Source organism: Chiloscyllium plagiosum, unplaced genomic scaffold, assembly GCF_037043375.1.
Source record: "Chiloscyllium plagiosum isolate Xiang-an unplaced genomic scaffold, Cpla_swu_hap1 HiC_scaffold_19, whole genome shotgun sequence".
NCBI lineage: Eukaryota > Metazoa > Chordata > Chondrichthyes > Orectolobiformes > Hemiscylliidae > Chiloscyllium > Chiloscyllium plagiosum.
Genome location: NW_028270157.1, coordinates 4474067 through 4488600, shown reverse-complemented (window position 1 = coordinate 4488600; position 14534 = coordinate 4474067). Strand labels below are relative to the sequence as shown.

The following is a 14534-nucleotide window of genomic DNA, read 5'->3' as shown; positions in this document are numbered from 1 at the left end:
AATAATGTAGAAGTTGACATTCACTCTGCAAAACCTTGAATGGCAACTTTGGGGGAAAGTCAATTTCTGAGTGGTTGCTGGTTTGCTCCCTCATGTGGTGACTAACAGGAAATGGCATGATAGTAACAGAGAGAAAAAGAAAACCATAGATCGTGATCTCGTGATGTACCCAGGCACTTTACACAACCAATGAAACAGTTTGGATATATACGCACTGTTGTAATGTAGAAAGCACAATAGCCAATTTGTTCCCAGATAATGACAACTAAATTTGCTTTTAAGTTGTATTGATTAAGAGCTGGATATTGGCTGAGATATCATGGACAGCTTCCCTGCTCTCCTAGTGACATGAGATGTTTAACATCCACCTGACAGAACAAATCTTTTAATGTTTCATCCAAAAGTCAGCACCTCTGTCAATGCAGCACCCTCTCCGCATGAATTGCCTCTCATGAATAAAAGCAAAGTACGAGGATACTGGAAATATGAAATGAAAACTGCAAGTGTTGAAGAAACTCAGCAGATTTGGCAGCCTCTGTGGAGTGAGAAACATAATTAACAGACATGATAAATTATATCTGTTCCTCCCTCCACAGATGCTTTCAAACCCAATGAGTTTTCCCAGCTCTTTCGACATTTATTTTGAGCTGTTTCCTGTTTCCTTATATAATAATGTGCATTATTTTCTCAAAATAAGGTCCTTACAGGATGATCAGCATCAAGTTCTGACCCATAGGATAGGATCTGGTTCGCAAATCTGTCCAAATCTTGAATTGTCCGAGGAAACCATGGAACTAAATAAACACAAAAAGAAAAAAAATGTAGTTTTGATAAAATTATTCATTGTCAGAGTATAAGTTGTTCATTTTGAGCAAGATCCTAATACAGTATTTTGGTCCTACATTATCCTTCAGGTTCAATTCACACTCTCAAGATTCTTACAAAGTGCAAATGATGAGTCACCAAAAGAGAAAAATTAATAAGCAATACAAAGCCATTTTAGACATAGGAAGCTCTCACAAACATCAATGTACCTCTGTTATAATCACAGCTGATGTTAAGCTGACTGTACAGGTGGGATCCCAGAATGGCTTCGTAGATCCTAAATTTCTCTTTTCAATTATGGCAGTCAATTATGAAACACGTTCCAAAATGGTTGCCAATGTACTTTTAACGCAAAAATTAAAATATTTATTACAAAAGAAAACAAAATGTGAATTACATTGCACTAGTCAAAATGAAAGGTTGGAAAGATTTCCTTACAGACATCAGGAAAAGAGCCAATTTTACATGACCTCATTTATTCCAATATTAGCCTTAAACCAACTCATTACTCAGTCAGTTACCACTATCTGTACACTAACACTCCTTGCTTAGACTCAGACTGTGACAAGTGCAACCGGTTTCCTTTCAGTGAATATCTATACAGTCAGAGGGCTCTTGTGGCACTGCGACAATGTCCCTACCTCTGAGCCAGAAGACCCAGATTCAACTCCAACTTTCTCCAGAATTATCTAATAACATCTCTGAACTTTATTGGTCAGATCATTGCTTATAGGAGTTGGGAAGTCATGTTGCGGCTGTACAGGTAACTCGTTAGGCCACTTTTGGAATATTTCATGCAATTCTGATCTTCTTCCTATCAGAAGGACGTTGTGAAACTTGAAAAGGTTCAGAAAAGATTTACAAGGATGTTGCCATGGTCGGAGGATTTGAGCTACAGGGAGAGGCTGAATAGTCTGGAGCTGTTTTCCCTGGAGCACCAAAGGCTGAGGGGTGACCTCATAGAGTTTTATAAAATCATGAGGGGCATGGGTAGGATAAATAGATAAAGTTTTTCCCTGGGGTGGGGGAGTCCAGAACTAGAAAGCATAAGTTTAGAGTAAGAGGGATCTAAGGATCAACTTCTTCACGCAGAGGGTGGTGTGTGTATGGAATGAGTGCCAGAGGAAGTGCTGGAGGTTGGTACAATTGAATTATTTTTTAAAATATCTGGATGGGTATATGAATGGGAAGGGTTTAGATGGCTATGGGCCAAGTGCTAGCAAATGGGACTAGATTAGGTTGGGATCTCTGGTCGGCATGGACAAGTTGGACCGAAGAGTCTGCCTCCGTGGTGTACTTTCTATGACTCTATGAACAGGTTGATTAAAAAAGAAAGATAAACCTATCTATGCAGTCACAGGGCTATTGTGGCACAGTGGTAGTGCCCCTTCCTTTGAACCAGAAGACCATGGTTCAGAGGTAGATATTAACATCTCTGAACAGGTTGATTAGAAAATAAACATATATCTATGCAGTGGGTAAAAACAATGATTCCTGATGAAGGGCTTTTGCCCGAAACATTGATTTTACTGCTCCTCGGATGCTGCCTGAACTGCTGTGCTCTTCCAGCACCACTAATCCAGAATATATCTATGCAGTCACAGGAATCATTTAATGTAGGGGTAGTGCACCTGTTGACTGAAGAAGCAGGCATGGGTTCAAGTCTCACTTGCTTCCAGAGGTGGGAGCTCATTCAGAAAGTCAATTCAAATCCTCCTAAAATTGCTTTACATCTTCCTCACAAAACACTTTCCCACTTAAGTTTGTGTCATTCACATGTTTGGAGAAATATTACATTTGGTCTCCAGTTCTAAATCATTGAGATATATTGTGAATAACTGGAGCTGAATTCTGATCTGGTGGCACCTTACTTGTTACAGCCTGCCAGTGTGAGAATGAGACATCTATTCCCACTCTCTGTTTCCTGTCTGAACATTAGTCCATGCCAATACATCACATCCTGCCACATGAGCTTCCAGTGGGGGAATTTATCAGAGGCCTTCCAAAACTCGAAGTATACTAGATCCATTGGCTTTCCTTTTCCATTTCTGTCAGTAACATCTTCAAAGAAACTCCAACAAGTTTGTCATTTGCTCAGCAATGCTGACTATGTCCAGTCAGATCATTATTAACCAAGTGTCCATTTAAACCATCCTTTATAATTCTTTAATTTCTCTACTGCTGAGGTAAGACTAACAGGTCACAATTTCTCTCTTGCTCCTTCTTAAATTTTGGAATGACACTTGGTTCCTTCCAATTTGCAGGAATCATTCCAGAATGTAGAAGTTTTGGAAGATAATCACCATCCCTATAGTCACCTCCTTCAACACTCCATTGGTCACGATGAGAGTCTTCCTATCTTGATGGTTCCCTCATCACCTACTGTAGGCCCAGTCTTGCAGCACTGTCTTTTAGGATCTAATCAATTCAATCTGTAATGCTGCTGCTGAGCCACTCTTGATGGACATTGAAATCCCCCAGAGTACATTTTGCCATCCTCGATGCTGCCTCCATGTAGTGTTCAACATTGAGGAGCACTGATTCATCAGCATGAGTGCAGCTGTCCATGTGGTCAACACATAGCTTCCTAGTCCAGGTTCGACCTGATGCTGAGAGACTTTATGGGATCCAGGACCAATATTGCAGAGTCCCAGGGCAACTCCTTCCTGACTGTATACCAACATGGTGTCACCACAGCTGGGTAGGACAGGACATATCCAGGAGCAGTGATGATGGTGTCTGGGACATTGTAAGGGATAATTCTGTGAACGTGACTATGTCAGGCTGTTGTTGGACTAGTCTGTGAGGCAGCTCTCCCAATTTTCACACTAATCCCCAGATGTTAGGAAGAAAGACTTTGTAGAGTCAACGGGGATACATTTGCCACATTGCTATAGAATCACACGTAGACAAGACCAGGTAAGGACAACAAATTTTCCTTCCCTACAGAATATGAGTGAACTAGACACTTTGCAAGACTCAATAAATTGTTCCCTGATCATCATCAGACTTTTAATTCCAGGTTTTAATTTTTCTTAAATCCAAATTCCACCCTCTGTCATGGTGAGAACCCAAGTCTCCAAAGCATTACCTAACTCTCTGGATCACTACTTTAATAACAACATCATTACATAACATCAACTTCAAAGGACTGTGGAGCCAGCACCAAACTCTTTTCATTCAGAATTGAGTGTTTCTGCCACAAGAATTCAGTTTTCTAGAAAAGTAACTGACTGGCCTTTAGTTTCCTGTCTCATCCACCGTAATAAGATGCAGCAAACCTAACATCACTCACATCAACAGCCAGTTTCAGTGGTTTAGAATTACTTACTGCTGCCAACGCTGGTGTGGCCAAAGTTAAAAATCACACAACACCAGGCTATAGTCCAACAGGTTTATTTGGAAATATAAGCTTTCAGAGCAATGCTCCTTCTAGAATAGAATCCCTACAGTGTGGAAAGAGGCCCTTCGGCCCAACAAGTTCACACTGACCCTTCGAAGAGTAACCCACCCAGAAACATTCCCCTACCCTATATTTATCCCTGACTGATGCACCTAACCTACACTTCCCTGAACATTATGGAGAATTTAGCACGGCCAATTCACTTAAGCTCCACATCTTTGGATTGTGGAAGGAAACAGGAGCACCCGGGGGAATCCCACACAGACAGTTGCCCGAGGCTGGAATGGAATCCAGGTCTTTGGCAGTGTGAGGCAGCAGTGCTAACCACCGAACCACTATATCTTCATCAGGTAGCTAGTGGAGCATAATCAGAGGACACAGAATTTACAGCAACAGATCATAGTGTCATATGTTGATGCAATATATTGAACAAACCTAGATTGCTGTTAAATCTTTCATCTTTTAAATTGGGTTGCAGATTTCAATTCATTAATATGTAAATTCCAGAACTTGTTTCAAGTCACATTCCTGGGATAATTTAAAGTTTTAGAATAAAAAGGTGACATCTCAGCTCAGACAATGCATTAAAGGTGTGAGGTTAACCCCAGTCCAACACTCCAACTCCACATCACTGGTGTGGTACTCAGCAGTTTTCAAGATGTCAAAGGTACTCTGACAGTCTTCTGTTTAGTCAAATTTCTTGCCTTTCTTTAACAGATTTGTCAGGGCAGCCATTGCAGCTCTAAAATTTAGAATCAATTTCTGACAGAATTCATTCATGCCAATATCCTGCAAAATCTCTTGGTTTGGTCTCGGAAAATCCCTTACTTATGCTCCTTGGGATATTACTGGGCCTCAATAAGTCACTTTGGCATTGGCAAATTAACTCCTTGTTATTGATCAAATAATTCATTCAAGTACTAAAAATATTCCTTACTGGTTTAGACAACACAATTGCATAATTCTTCGATGACCTTGCTGGTTAATCTTTGAACAGTTGCTGGCACAATTTTCATTCTGATGTTATGTTGATAAAGTCTACCTGGAGGTTACAAAAGGTTATATTTCTTTTTGTGTATCAGTCATAGAGTCATAGAGTCATAGAGTCATAGAGATGTACAGCATGGAAACAGACCCTTTGGTCCAACCCGTCCATGCTGACCAGATATCCCAACCCAATCTAGTCCCACCTGCCAGCACCCGTCCCACCTCCAAACCCTTCCTATTCATATACCCATCCAAATGCTTTTTAAATGTTGAAATTGTACCAGCCTCCACCACTTCCTCTGGCAGCTCATTCCATACACATACCACCCTCCGCATGAAAAAGTTGCCCCTTAGGTCCCTTTTATATCTTTCCCTTCTCACCCTAAACCCTCTAGCACTGGACTTCCCCATCTGTATTCAGGTCTGTATTCAAATGGCTAGTTCTTCCTGCATTCCGTGAGATCTAACCTTGCTCACCAGTCTCCCATGGGGAACCTTGTCGAATGTCTTACTGAAGTTCATACAGATCATATCCACTGCTCTGCCCTCATCAATCCTCTTTGTTACTTCTTCAAAAAACTCAATCAAGTTTATGAGACATGATTTCCCACGCACAAAGCCATGTTGACTATTCCTAACCACTCCTTGCCTTTCCAAATACATGTACATCCTGTCCCTCAGGATTCCCTCCAACAACTTGCCCACCACTGGTGTCAGGCTCACTGGGTCTATAGTTCCATGGCTTGTCCTTACCAACCTTCTTAAACTGTGGCACCACGTTAGCCAGCCTCAATCTTCTGGCACCTCACCTGTGACTATTGATGATACAAATATCTCAGCAAGAGGCCCAGCAATCACTTCCTTAGCTTCCCACAGAGTTCTTGGGTATACATGATCAGGTCTTGGGGATTTATCGATCTTCATGCATTTCAAGACATCCAGCACTTCCTCTTCTGTAATATGGATATTTTTCAAGAGTGTCACCATCTAGTTCCCTACATTCTATATCTTCCATGTCCTTTTCCACAGTAAATACTGATGCAAAATATTCATTTAGTATTTCTCCCATCTCCAGCGACTCCACACAAAGGCCGCCTTGCTGATCTTTGAGGGGCCCTATTCTCTCCCTAGTTACCCTTTTGTCCTCAATGTATTTGTAAAAACCCTTTGGATTCTCCTTAACTCTATTTGCCAAAGCTATCTCATGTCCCCTTTCTGCCCTCCTGATTTCCCTCTTAAGTAAACACCTATTGCCTTTATACTCTTCTAAGGATTCACCCGATCTATCCTGTCTGTACCTGACATATGCTTCCTTCTGTTTCTTAACCAAACCCTCAATTTCTTTAGTCATCCAGCATTCCCTATACCTACCAGCCTTTCCTTTCACCCTGACAAGAATATACTTTCTCTGGACTCTCGTTATCTAATTTCTGAAGGCTTCCCATTTTCCAGCTTCCCCTTTACCTGTGAAAATTTGTCCCCAACCAGCTTTTGAAAGTTCTTGCCCAATACCGTAGAAATTGGCCTTTCTCCAATTTAGAACTTCAACTTTTAGATCTGGTCTGTCTTCTTCCATCATTATCTTAAATCTAATAGAATTATGGTCGCTGGCCCTAAAGTGCTCCCCCACTGACACCTCAGTCACCTGCCCTGCCTTATTTCCCAAGAGTAGGTCAAGTTTTGCACTTTCTCCAATAGGTACATCCACATACTGAATCAGAAATTTTTCTTGTACACACTTAACAAATTCCTCTCCATCCAAACCCTTAACACTATGGCAATCCCAGTCTATGTTTGGAAAGTTAAAATCCCCTCCCATAACCACACTATTATTCTTACAGATTGCTGAGATCTCCTTACAAATGAAGGCAATGTTCTGAAGAGCAGTCATTAATTCTCTCTCTCTCTCTCTCTTTCTGTCTCTCTCTCCCTCTCTTCACAGGAGCTGCCAGACCAGAGCTGCTGAGTTTCTCCAGCACTTTCTGCTTTCAGTTCTATTTCTTCGATCTGTTTCTCATTTCCTCATAGTGATGAGTGTACGACAAAAAGCTTCAACTTCTTCTCACATGTTTGCAATATTTAAGATATAAAGGATTTTTGTCAAAAGGCAAGTTAACTGTCTTTTCTTCAAATTACACAACTCAATCTACAACAATACGAAGGGTAACAGCTTTTGCAGAAACTCTTTTGCTGGAATAGGTTCAGATTTTTTTCCATACAGTTCATCAAAAGCCATAATTTAATGATTGGGATAAGTACAGAGTGTATACCCATTCCTTTGTACAAAGAGCACTTAAAAATGTGACTTGGTGGCCAGAGCAAGGATAGCAGGAGTTGTTCAGAAAATACCTCAACAGAAAGCAGTTTGAGGTCAAAGCATTGAGTGCTTTCAAGAAAGAGATATATATATTTTTGCAGCTAAAGGGATCAAAGGGTCTGGGGAGAAAGCAGGATCAGAATATTGAGTTGGATGATCAGCCATGATCATAAACAATGGTGGAACAGGGCTCAAGGGGCCAAATGGCCTACTCCTGATCCTATTTTTCTAAGTTTCTAAGTTTCTATGTTTATGCCTGAGAATGGAATTGACCTATTCTTGAGTAGTGATTTGGCTGAAATGAAAGATATAACTTTGTCTATAATAACAGAAAGTCGATGACAGGATAAAACAATGAAACAGTTATGGGAACAAATTCCAAGTATTTTTCCATTGTGTGACGACCAGGACAATGGTTAAACAAAGTATACCACCGGAGATCATTGTAATACTGCAAGCAGGTGTTCTGGTAGCTGAAACTTTCTTTAGATAGATTTTCTACAGTGTGGAAGCAGGCCCTTCAGCCCAACAAATCCACATTGACCCTCCAAAGTGTGACCCATTCCCCTCTGACTAATGCGCCTAACACTATGGGCAATTTAGCGTGGCCAATTCACTTGGACTGTGGGAGGAATGCACAAACTCCACACAGACAGTTGCCCAAGGCTGGGATTGAACCTGGGTCCCTGGTGCTGTCAGGCAGCAGTGCTAACCACTGAGCCAGTGCTGCCTCAGGCAGATGGGGGTAATTCAAAAGAGGTGCTTGGCATGTCCTCTTTCATTGAGGAGAAAGTGAGGTCTGAGATGCTGGAGATCAGAGCTGGAAATGTGTTGCTGGAAAAGCGCAGCAGGTCAGGCAGCATCCAGGGAACAGGAGAATCGACGTTTCGGGCATAAGCCCTTCTTCAGGAATGGGGAAAGTTTGTCCAGCAGGCTAAGATAAAAGGTAGGGAGGAGGGACTTGGGGGAGGGGCGTCGGAAATGTGATAGGTGGAAAGAGGTCAAGGTGAGGGTGATAGGTCAGACTGGGGTGGGAGCGGAGAGGTCGGGAAGAAGATCTCAGGTTAGGAAGGCGGTGCTGAATTTGATGGATTTGACTGAGACAGGGTGGGGGGAGGGGAAATGAGGAAACTGGTGAAATCCGAGTTCATCCCTTGTGGTTGGAGGGTTCCTAGCCGGAAGATGAGGCGTTCTTCCTCCAACCGTCGTTTTGTTGTGGTCTGACGATGGAGGAGTCCAAAGACCTGCATATCCTTGGTGGAGTGGGAGGGGGAATTGAAATGTTGAGCTACAGGGTGGTTGTGTTGGTTGGTCCGGGTGTCCCAGAGGTGTTCTCTGAAACGTTCCGTAAGTAGCCGGTCTGTCTCCCCAATATAGAGGAGGCCACATCGGGTGCAGAGGATGCAATAGATGATATGTGTGGAGGTGCAGGTGAATCTGTGGCGGATATGGAAGTTTCCTATGGGGCCTTGGAGGGAGGTGAGGGGGGAGGTGTGGGCGCAAGTCTTGCATCTCCTGCGGTTGCAGGGGAAGGTGCCGGGAGTGGAGGTTGGGTTGGTGGGGGGTGTGGATCTGACGAGGGAGTCACGGAGGGAGTGGTCTTTATGGAATGCTGATAGGGGAGGGGAGGGAAATATATCCTTGGTGGTGGGGTCCGTTTGGAGGTAGCGGAAATGACGGCGGATGATGCGCTGTACATGGAGGTTAGTGGGGTGGTAGGTGAGGACCAGTGGGGTTCTGTCCTGGTGGCGGTTGGAGGGGCAGGGTTCAAGGGCGGAGGGGCGGGAAGTAGAAGAGATGAGGTGGAGGGCATAGTCGACCACGTCGGGGGGGAAATTGCGGTCCTTGAAGAAGGAGGCCATCTGGGTTGTGCGTCTCTGCTCCCAGGAGGACCAGTTCCAAAAACGCACAACCCAGATGGCCTCCTTCTTCAAGGACCGCAATTTCCCCCCCGATGTGGTCGACGATGCCCTCCACCGCATCTCTTCCACTTCCCGCTCCTCCGCCCTTGAACCCCGCCCCTCCAACCGCCACCAGGACAGAACCCCACTGGTCCTCACCTACCACCCCACCAATCTCCATGTACAGCGCATCATCCGCCGTCATTTCCGCTACCTCCAAACGGACTCCACCACCAAGGATATATTTCCCTCCCCTCCCCTATCAGCATTCCGTAAAGACCACTCCCTCCGTGACTCCCTCGTCAGATCCACACCCCCCACCAACCCAACCTCCACTCCCGGCACCTTCCCCTGCAACCGCAGGAGGTGCAAGACTTGCGCCCACACCTCCCCCCTCACCTCCCTCCAAGGCCCCAAAGGAAACTTCCATATCCGCCACAGATTCACCTGCACCTCCACACATATCATCTATTGCATCCTCTGCACCCGATGTGGCCTCCTCTATATTGGGGAGACAGGCCGGCTACTTGCGGAGCGTTTCAGAGAACACCTCTGGGACACCCAGACCAACCAACCCAACCAACCTGTAGCTCAACATTTCAATTCTCCCTCCCACTCCACCAAGGATATGCAGGTCTTTGGACTCCTCCATCGTCAGACCACAACAAAACGACGGTTGGAGGAAGAACGCCTCATCTTCCGGCTAGGAACCCTCCAACCACAAGGGATGAACTCGGATTTCACCAGTTTCCTCAATTCCCCTCCCCCCACCCTGTCTCAGTCAAATCCATCAAATTCAGCACCGCCTTCCTAACCTGAGATCTTCTTCCCGACCTCTCCGCCCCCACCCCAGTCTGACCTATCACCCTCACCTTGACCTCTTTCCACCTATCACATTTCCGACGCCCCTCCCCCAAGTCCCTCCTCCCTACCTTTTATCTTAGCCTGCTGGTCAAACTTTCCCCATTCCTGAAGAAGGGCTTATGCCCGAAACGTCGATTCTCCTGTTCCCTGGATGCTGCCTGACCTGCTGCGCTTTTCCAGCAACACATTTCCAGCTCTTTCATTGAGGCTCAGGAAGAAGATCCAGACGGAAACAATTTAACATTGGCACTTCACACTGAAGCCAAGGTCGAAGGATTTCCAGATTCCTATCATGTTCAAAATGGAATTCTGATGAGGAAGTGGAGACATCTTCACAAACCCACAGATGAAGAGTGAACAGTTGTTCATCAGATTGTGGTAGCGTCTAGATATCATAAGGAGCCATTGTGAGTAGAACGTGCCAGGATATTCAGGAATAAGCATCGATAGGCGGTCATTTTACTTGGCCAAAACTTCATGAAAATCTACTGCAGTACTGTAAAGCATGCCATACAAAACAGGTCATGGGAAAAGCTCAACCTGTAATCAAATTAGCATCTTTAATATCCAAGCTGAAAAATGTGTTGCTGAAAAAGCGCAGCAGGTCAGGCAGCATCCAAGGAGCAGGAGAATCTACGTTTCGTGCATAAGCCCTTCTTCAGGAATATCCATGCCAGTCTTTGAAAAACTATTCTCTTGTGTGTTAGTAGACTGTAGGGCCACTATTGTAAATAAAAGTGGGACACAAGTATATCCTTACCATTATGGATATGACAATATGATTTCCAGAAATTTTTCCTCTGAGAAAAAAATACAATTAAAGAAATGGTGGAAATATTAATACTGTTTATGAATTGTTCGGCACTACCAATTGAAAAACACCTGGACCAAGGTTCCAACTTTATGTCTAAACCTTTTCAGAACATAATAAGCAATTTGGTATAAAACAGTTCGTGTCTCCTGCTTTTCATTCTGAGGAAGGATCATTGAACCCGAAAAGTTAACTCTGATTTCTCACCATGGACACTGCCAGACCTGCTGAGCTTTTCCAGCAATTTCGGTTTTTGTTTCTGATTTCCAGTATCCGCAAGTTCTTTTGATCTTTGGAGCGCTATCATTAGACTCTCAACATAATGATTAAGGTATAGTGTTGCAAGTAACGACAGGATTAGGATAAAGGATTGAAATTTTTTTTATTGTTTACAACCAGAGATTCCCCCGGTCAATCTACTGGATTTAGTCCATTTAAATTAATCTCTGATTGTGAGATATGAGGACAATTAAAATTGATCAAGAAAAGGTTTTAAGACAAAAAGATGAATATTCCTTATTGGATTATGTGCCTATGTTTCTGGAGAGACTCACAGAAGCAGGTGAAGTGGCAGGGAGCAATTAAAAATCTCACAGGTAAGGATGAAAGAATGAGCAGACAAACATGCTGTAACTAGAAAATTTGTGGTGCAGATGAAGTTTTTAATACTATTCTCTTTACAAAGTGAACACCTGAAGGGAGGATTCAGAGTCCATACAGGGTAATTGAGAGAATTATTAAAGTAACTTATCTGGAAGATAGTCCCGATTATAGAAGAAGAATCAATAATGTTACATAACATGTTAAATCAATATTATCATAGAGAGGAAGATAAAAAAGCGGTCCAGTGGTAAATGTGGTGGAGATTGACAGAGAGAGCAGTTAGAGTGAGGAGAAGGCGAATTCACAAAGCAAACCTTCTACAATCCACTGTCCAAAACTGAAATACCAGGATAGTTCCTATTCAGATCCAGGTAAACTTGATGATCCTGTAGAATTACTTAGAAAATTCAAGGAAATCTATAGAGATACACCAAGCTGTAAAATGTTACCCAGTCACATTGCGGATGTTAGGGAAGTCAGTGTCAATAAACCAAATACAATCCATGGTAGAAAATCACTTACTGGAACCTAGCAAAAGCAACTAGAGGGCACCAGTGGTACTAGTTCCTAAACTGGACAGGCAGAATAGATCTTGCAGAGATTACAGAAATGTAAATGTAGTATTAAAGCAGTTTTATACCTAATTCTTCTATTTGTAGATTGCATTGATTGGATTGGTAGTGCCTCTTTCCTTTCTAAGTTTAATCTATTGAAGGGGTACCATTAACATCAAGGGCTGAAGAGATATCAGGCTTTGTTACACCAAATAAGTTGCATCAATATTTTATCATGTTATTTGGGTTTAAAAATACTCCAGCTACATACAAAAGACTAAAGTGCCTAACTGTATGGCTTATTTCATAAATAGTATGATATACAACACACCTAAAGGACATATAAAATAAGTAAGACATTGTAACAGAGGTAACAAGTAACTACATGATAACAAAAAAAAAGACATATTTAAGCAGCTGGTAACAAATCTTTCCCAGAGTGTGTTTGTGAAGTTGAGAGTAACTTTCCGAGGTCACATCCAACATTATGGGCAATTGTGAAGACTCTAATATATTTTCCCATTCCTAAACCAAACAGGAAATCATGAGATTACTGGAATGTGTGATTTGTTGAAAATTAGTGCCTTGTTCCTTTACTAGATAGTGTTCAAAATCATGCAAATCCATCTTTTTGACCGTTACATCGATCATTGTTAAATTTGTGATGGGAACAGTAGGGCTTGATTTTCAGTGCACACTGACAACACACATGTACACACACGGGTACACAAAATCTATGTGCACACAATCATGGGGGTGCTTGAAACATATACAAACTCATGGGTTGACACAAATACATGTACACACAAGGGTGCACCAACTTACTGAACAAGTTCATCGATAAACGTGTGCTAATGAAAAAACGAATTAGCGACAGTTTCTCAAAATCTAATGAAACAATTCTAACCTATTCATGAGAAATCTGAACTGCTTGGCAGATGGAAATTCACTGGACGGGGGAGACATAATTAAAATGTAACTCCTATCTGCCCTTCTACAAATAGTAGGGTTCATTGCGTAGGGAAGAACATAACCATATATAAATTATAATCAAAAAACAAGACAGCAAATGAGTTCTAATGAGGGAATATCAAACAGGAAAAGAAGGGAGAGGAACAGTGGATGAGAACTGGCAGATTTTAAAATTAGACTAGCTAATTTAATTCTCCACAGCCATTTATAACTTTAATTTCTTCCCTCAGATACTGACTGCATTGACAGTTGGGAGGTAACTAGCAGGTCAGCCAAGGAACAGGCAATAAAACAAGTCAGTGAGCAAAGGTTCTGATCAGCCACTTATTCTGACCTGCTCATTTATCAAACGGTTGTTGTTATGCCTTTGTCCTGTATTCTGGTCACTCTGAATGGGGTTAGATGTCCTAAGATTTGTTAAATTTATGAGAATTCATAACACTCATTAAACTCTTGTCTAAACAAAGTTAACAACTCAACTCTGCCTCAGGGTAAGGGGAATTTTGGAAAAGAAGCCTCGTTTCTCAGCATCTTGTACTTTCATTCAACTCTGAAGAATAATAAATCTCCAGTAGATATAAAGCTTCATTCTGGTATCTCAAGCACCTGTCTGTCTGCAACTCATTAATACATTGCTTTGAAAAAAAAGTACTTGTTAGTAAAAAGTTTCACTGTAATTCTGCCAAACAGAAATTTGGATTGATGATTTGGTCAGTTCTTAATGAATGACAGCATGACAATAAATCCACTGGGAGACCACAGGAGCAGCAATTTTCTCTTGGTTGATGCAGCTGGACTGTTACTAATGAGGCTAAGTTAATATTTTTATACATGGAAGTGGAATTATTCATTGAGGACTTACTCAGCCAGACGTTAGATTCAGGTCGTGGGAGGGAAATTGTTGCATTTTATGTCTATGTCATAATGTTCACCAATATCAAGGTGCAGAAATTGCATACATTTTACAAACTTAATGGATACATTGAGCAGTTTGATCTCTCTGTGTGGCCCCTCAGCCACAGGGAGTTGATAACAGAACATGGGCTCATTCATCCACACCTCACACAATTAGAAAGAAACAACTTGCCTTTAGTACTGCTCCACCAGCACTCAGGAAGCATGAAGATATCCAGGACAACGTAACCAACTTGATGGGCATCACAAACATCCACTCCCTCCCCACTGACACTCGGTAACAGCAGTGCACTACAAGTTTCGCTGCAGAAATTCACCAAAAATCCTCAGATAGGACCTTCCAAATCCCTGACCACTTGCATCTAGAAGGACAAGGGCAGCA

The 14534-nt window shown here is 42.5% G+C and overlaps 1 protein-coding gene across 2 annotated transcripts in view; it reads right to left on the bottom strand.

Annotated features, from left to right (window-relative positions):
- The window catches only part of pah (phenylalanine hydroxylase), a 141209-nt gene that overhangs the window by 72929 nt on the left and 53746 nt on the right, over positions 1 to 14534 (bottom strand). For both annotated transcript variants that reach the window (XM_043708757.2, XM_043708756.2), the window contains one exon: positions 706 to 794. In XM_043708757.2, the coding sequence (XP_043564692.1) occupies positions 706 to 794 (89 nt within the window). The remainder of the gene's footprint in view (positions 1 to 705; positions 795 to 14534) is intronic.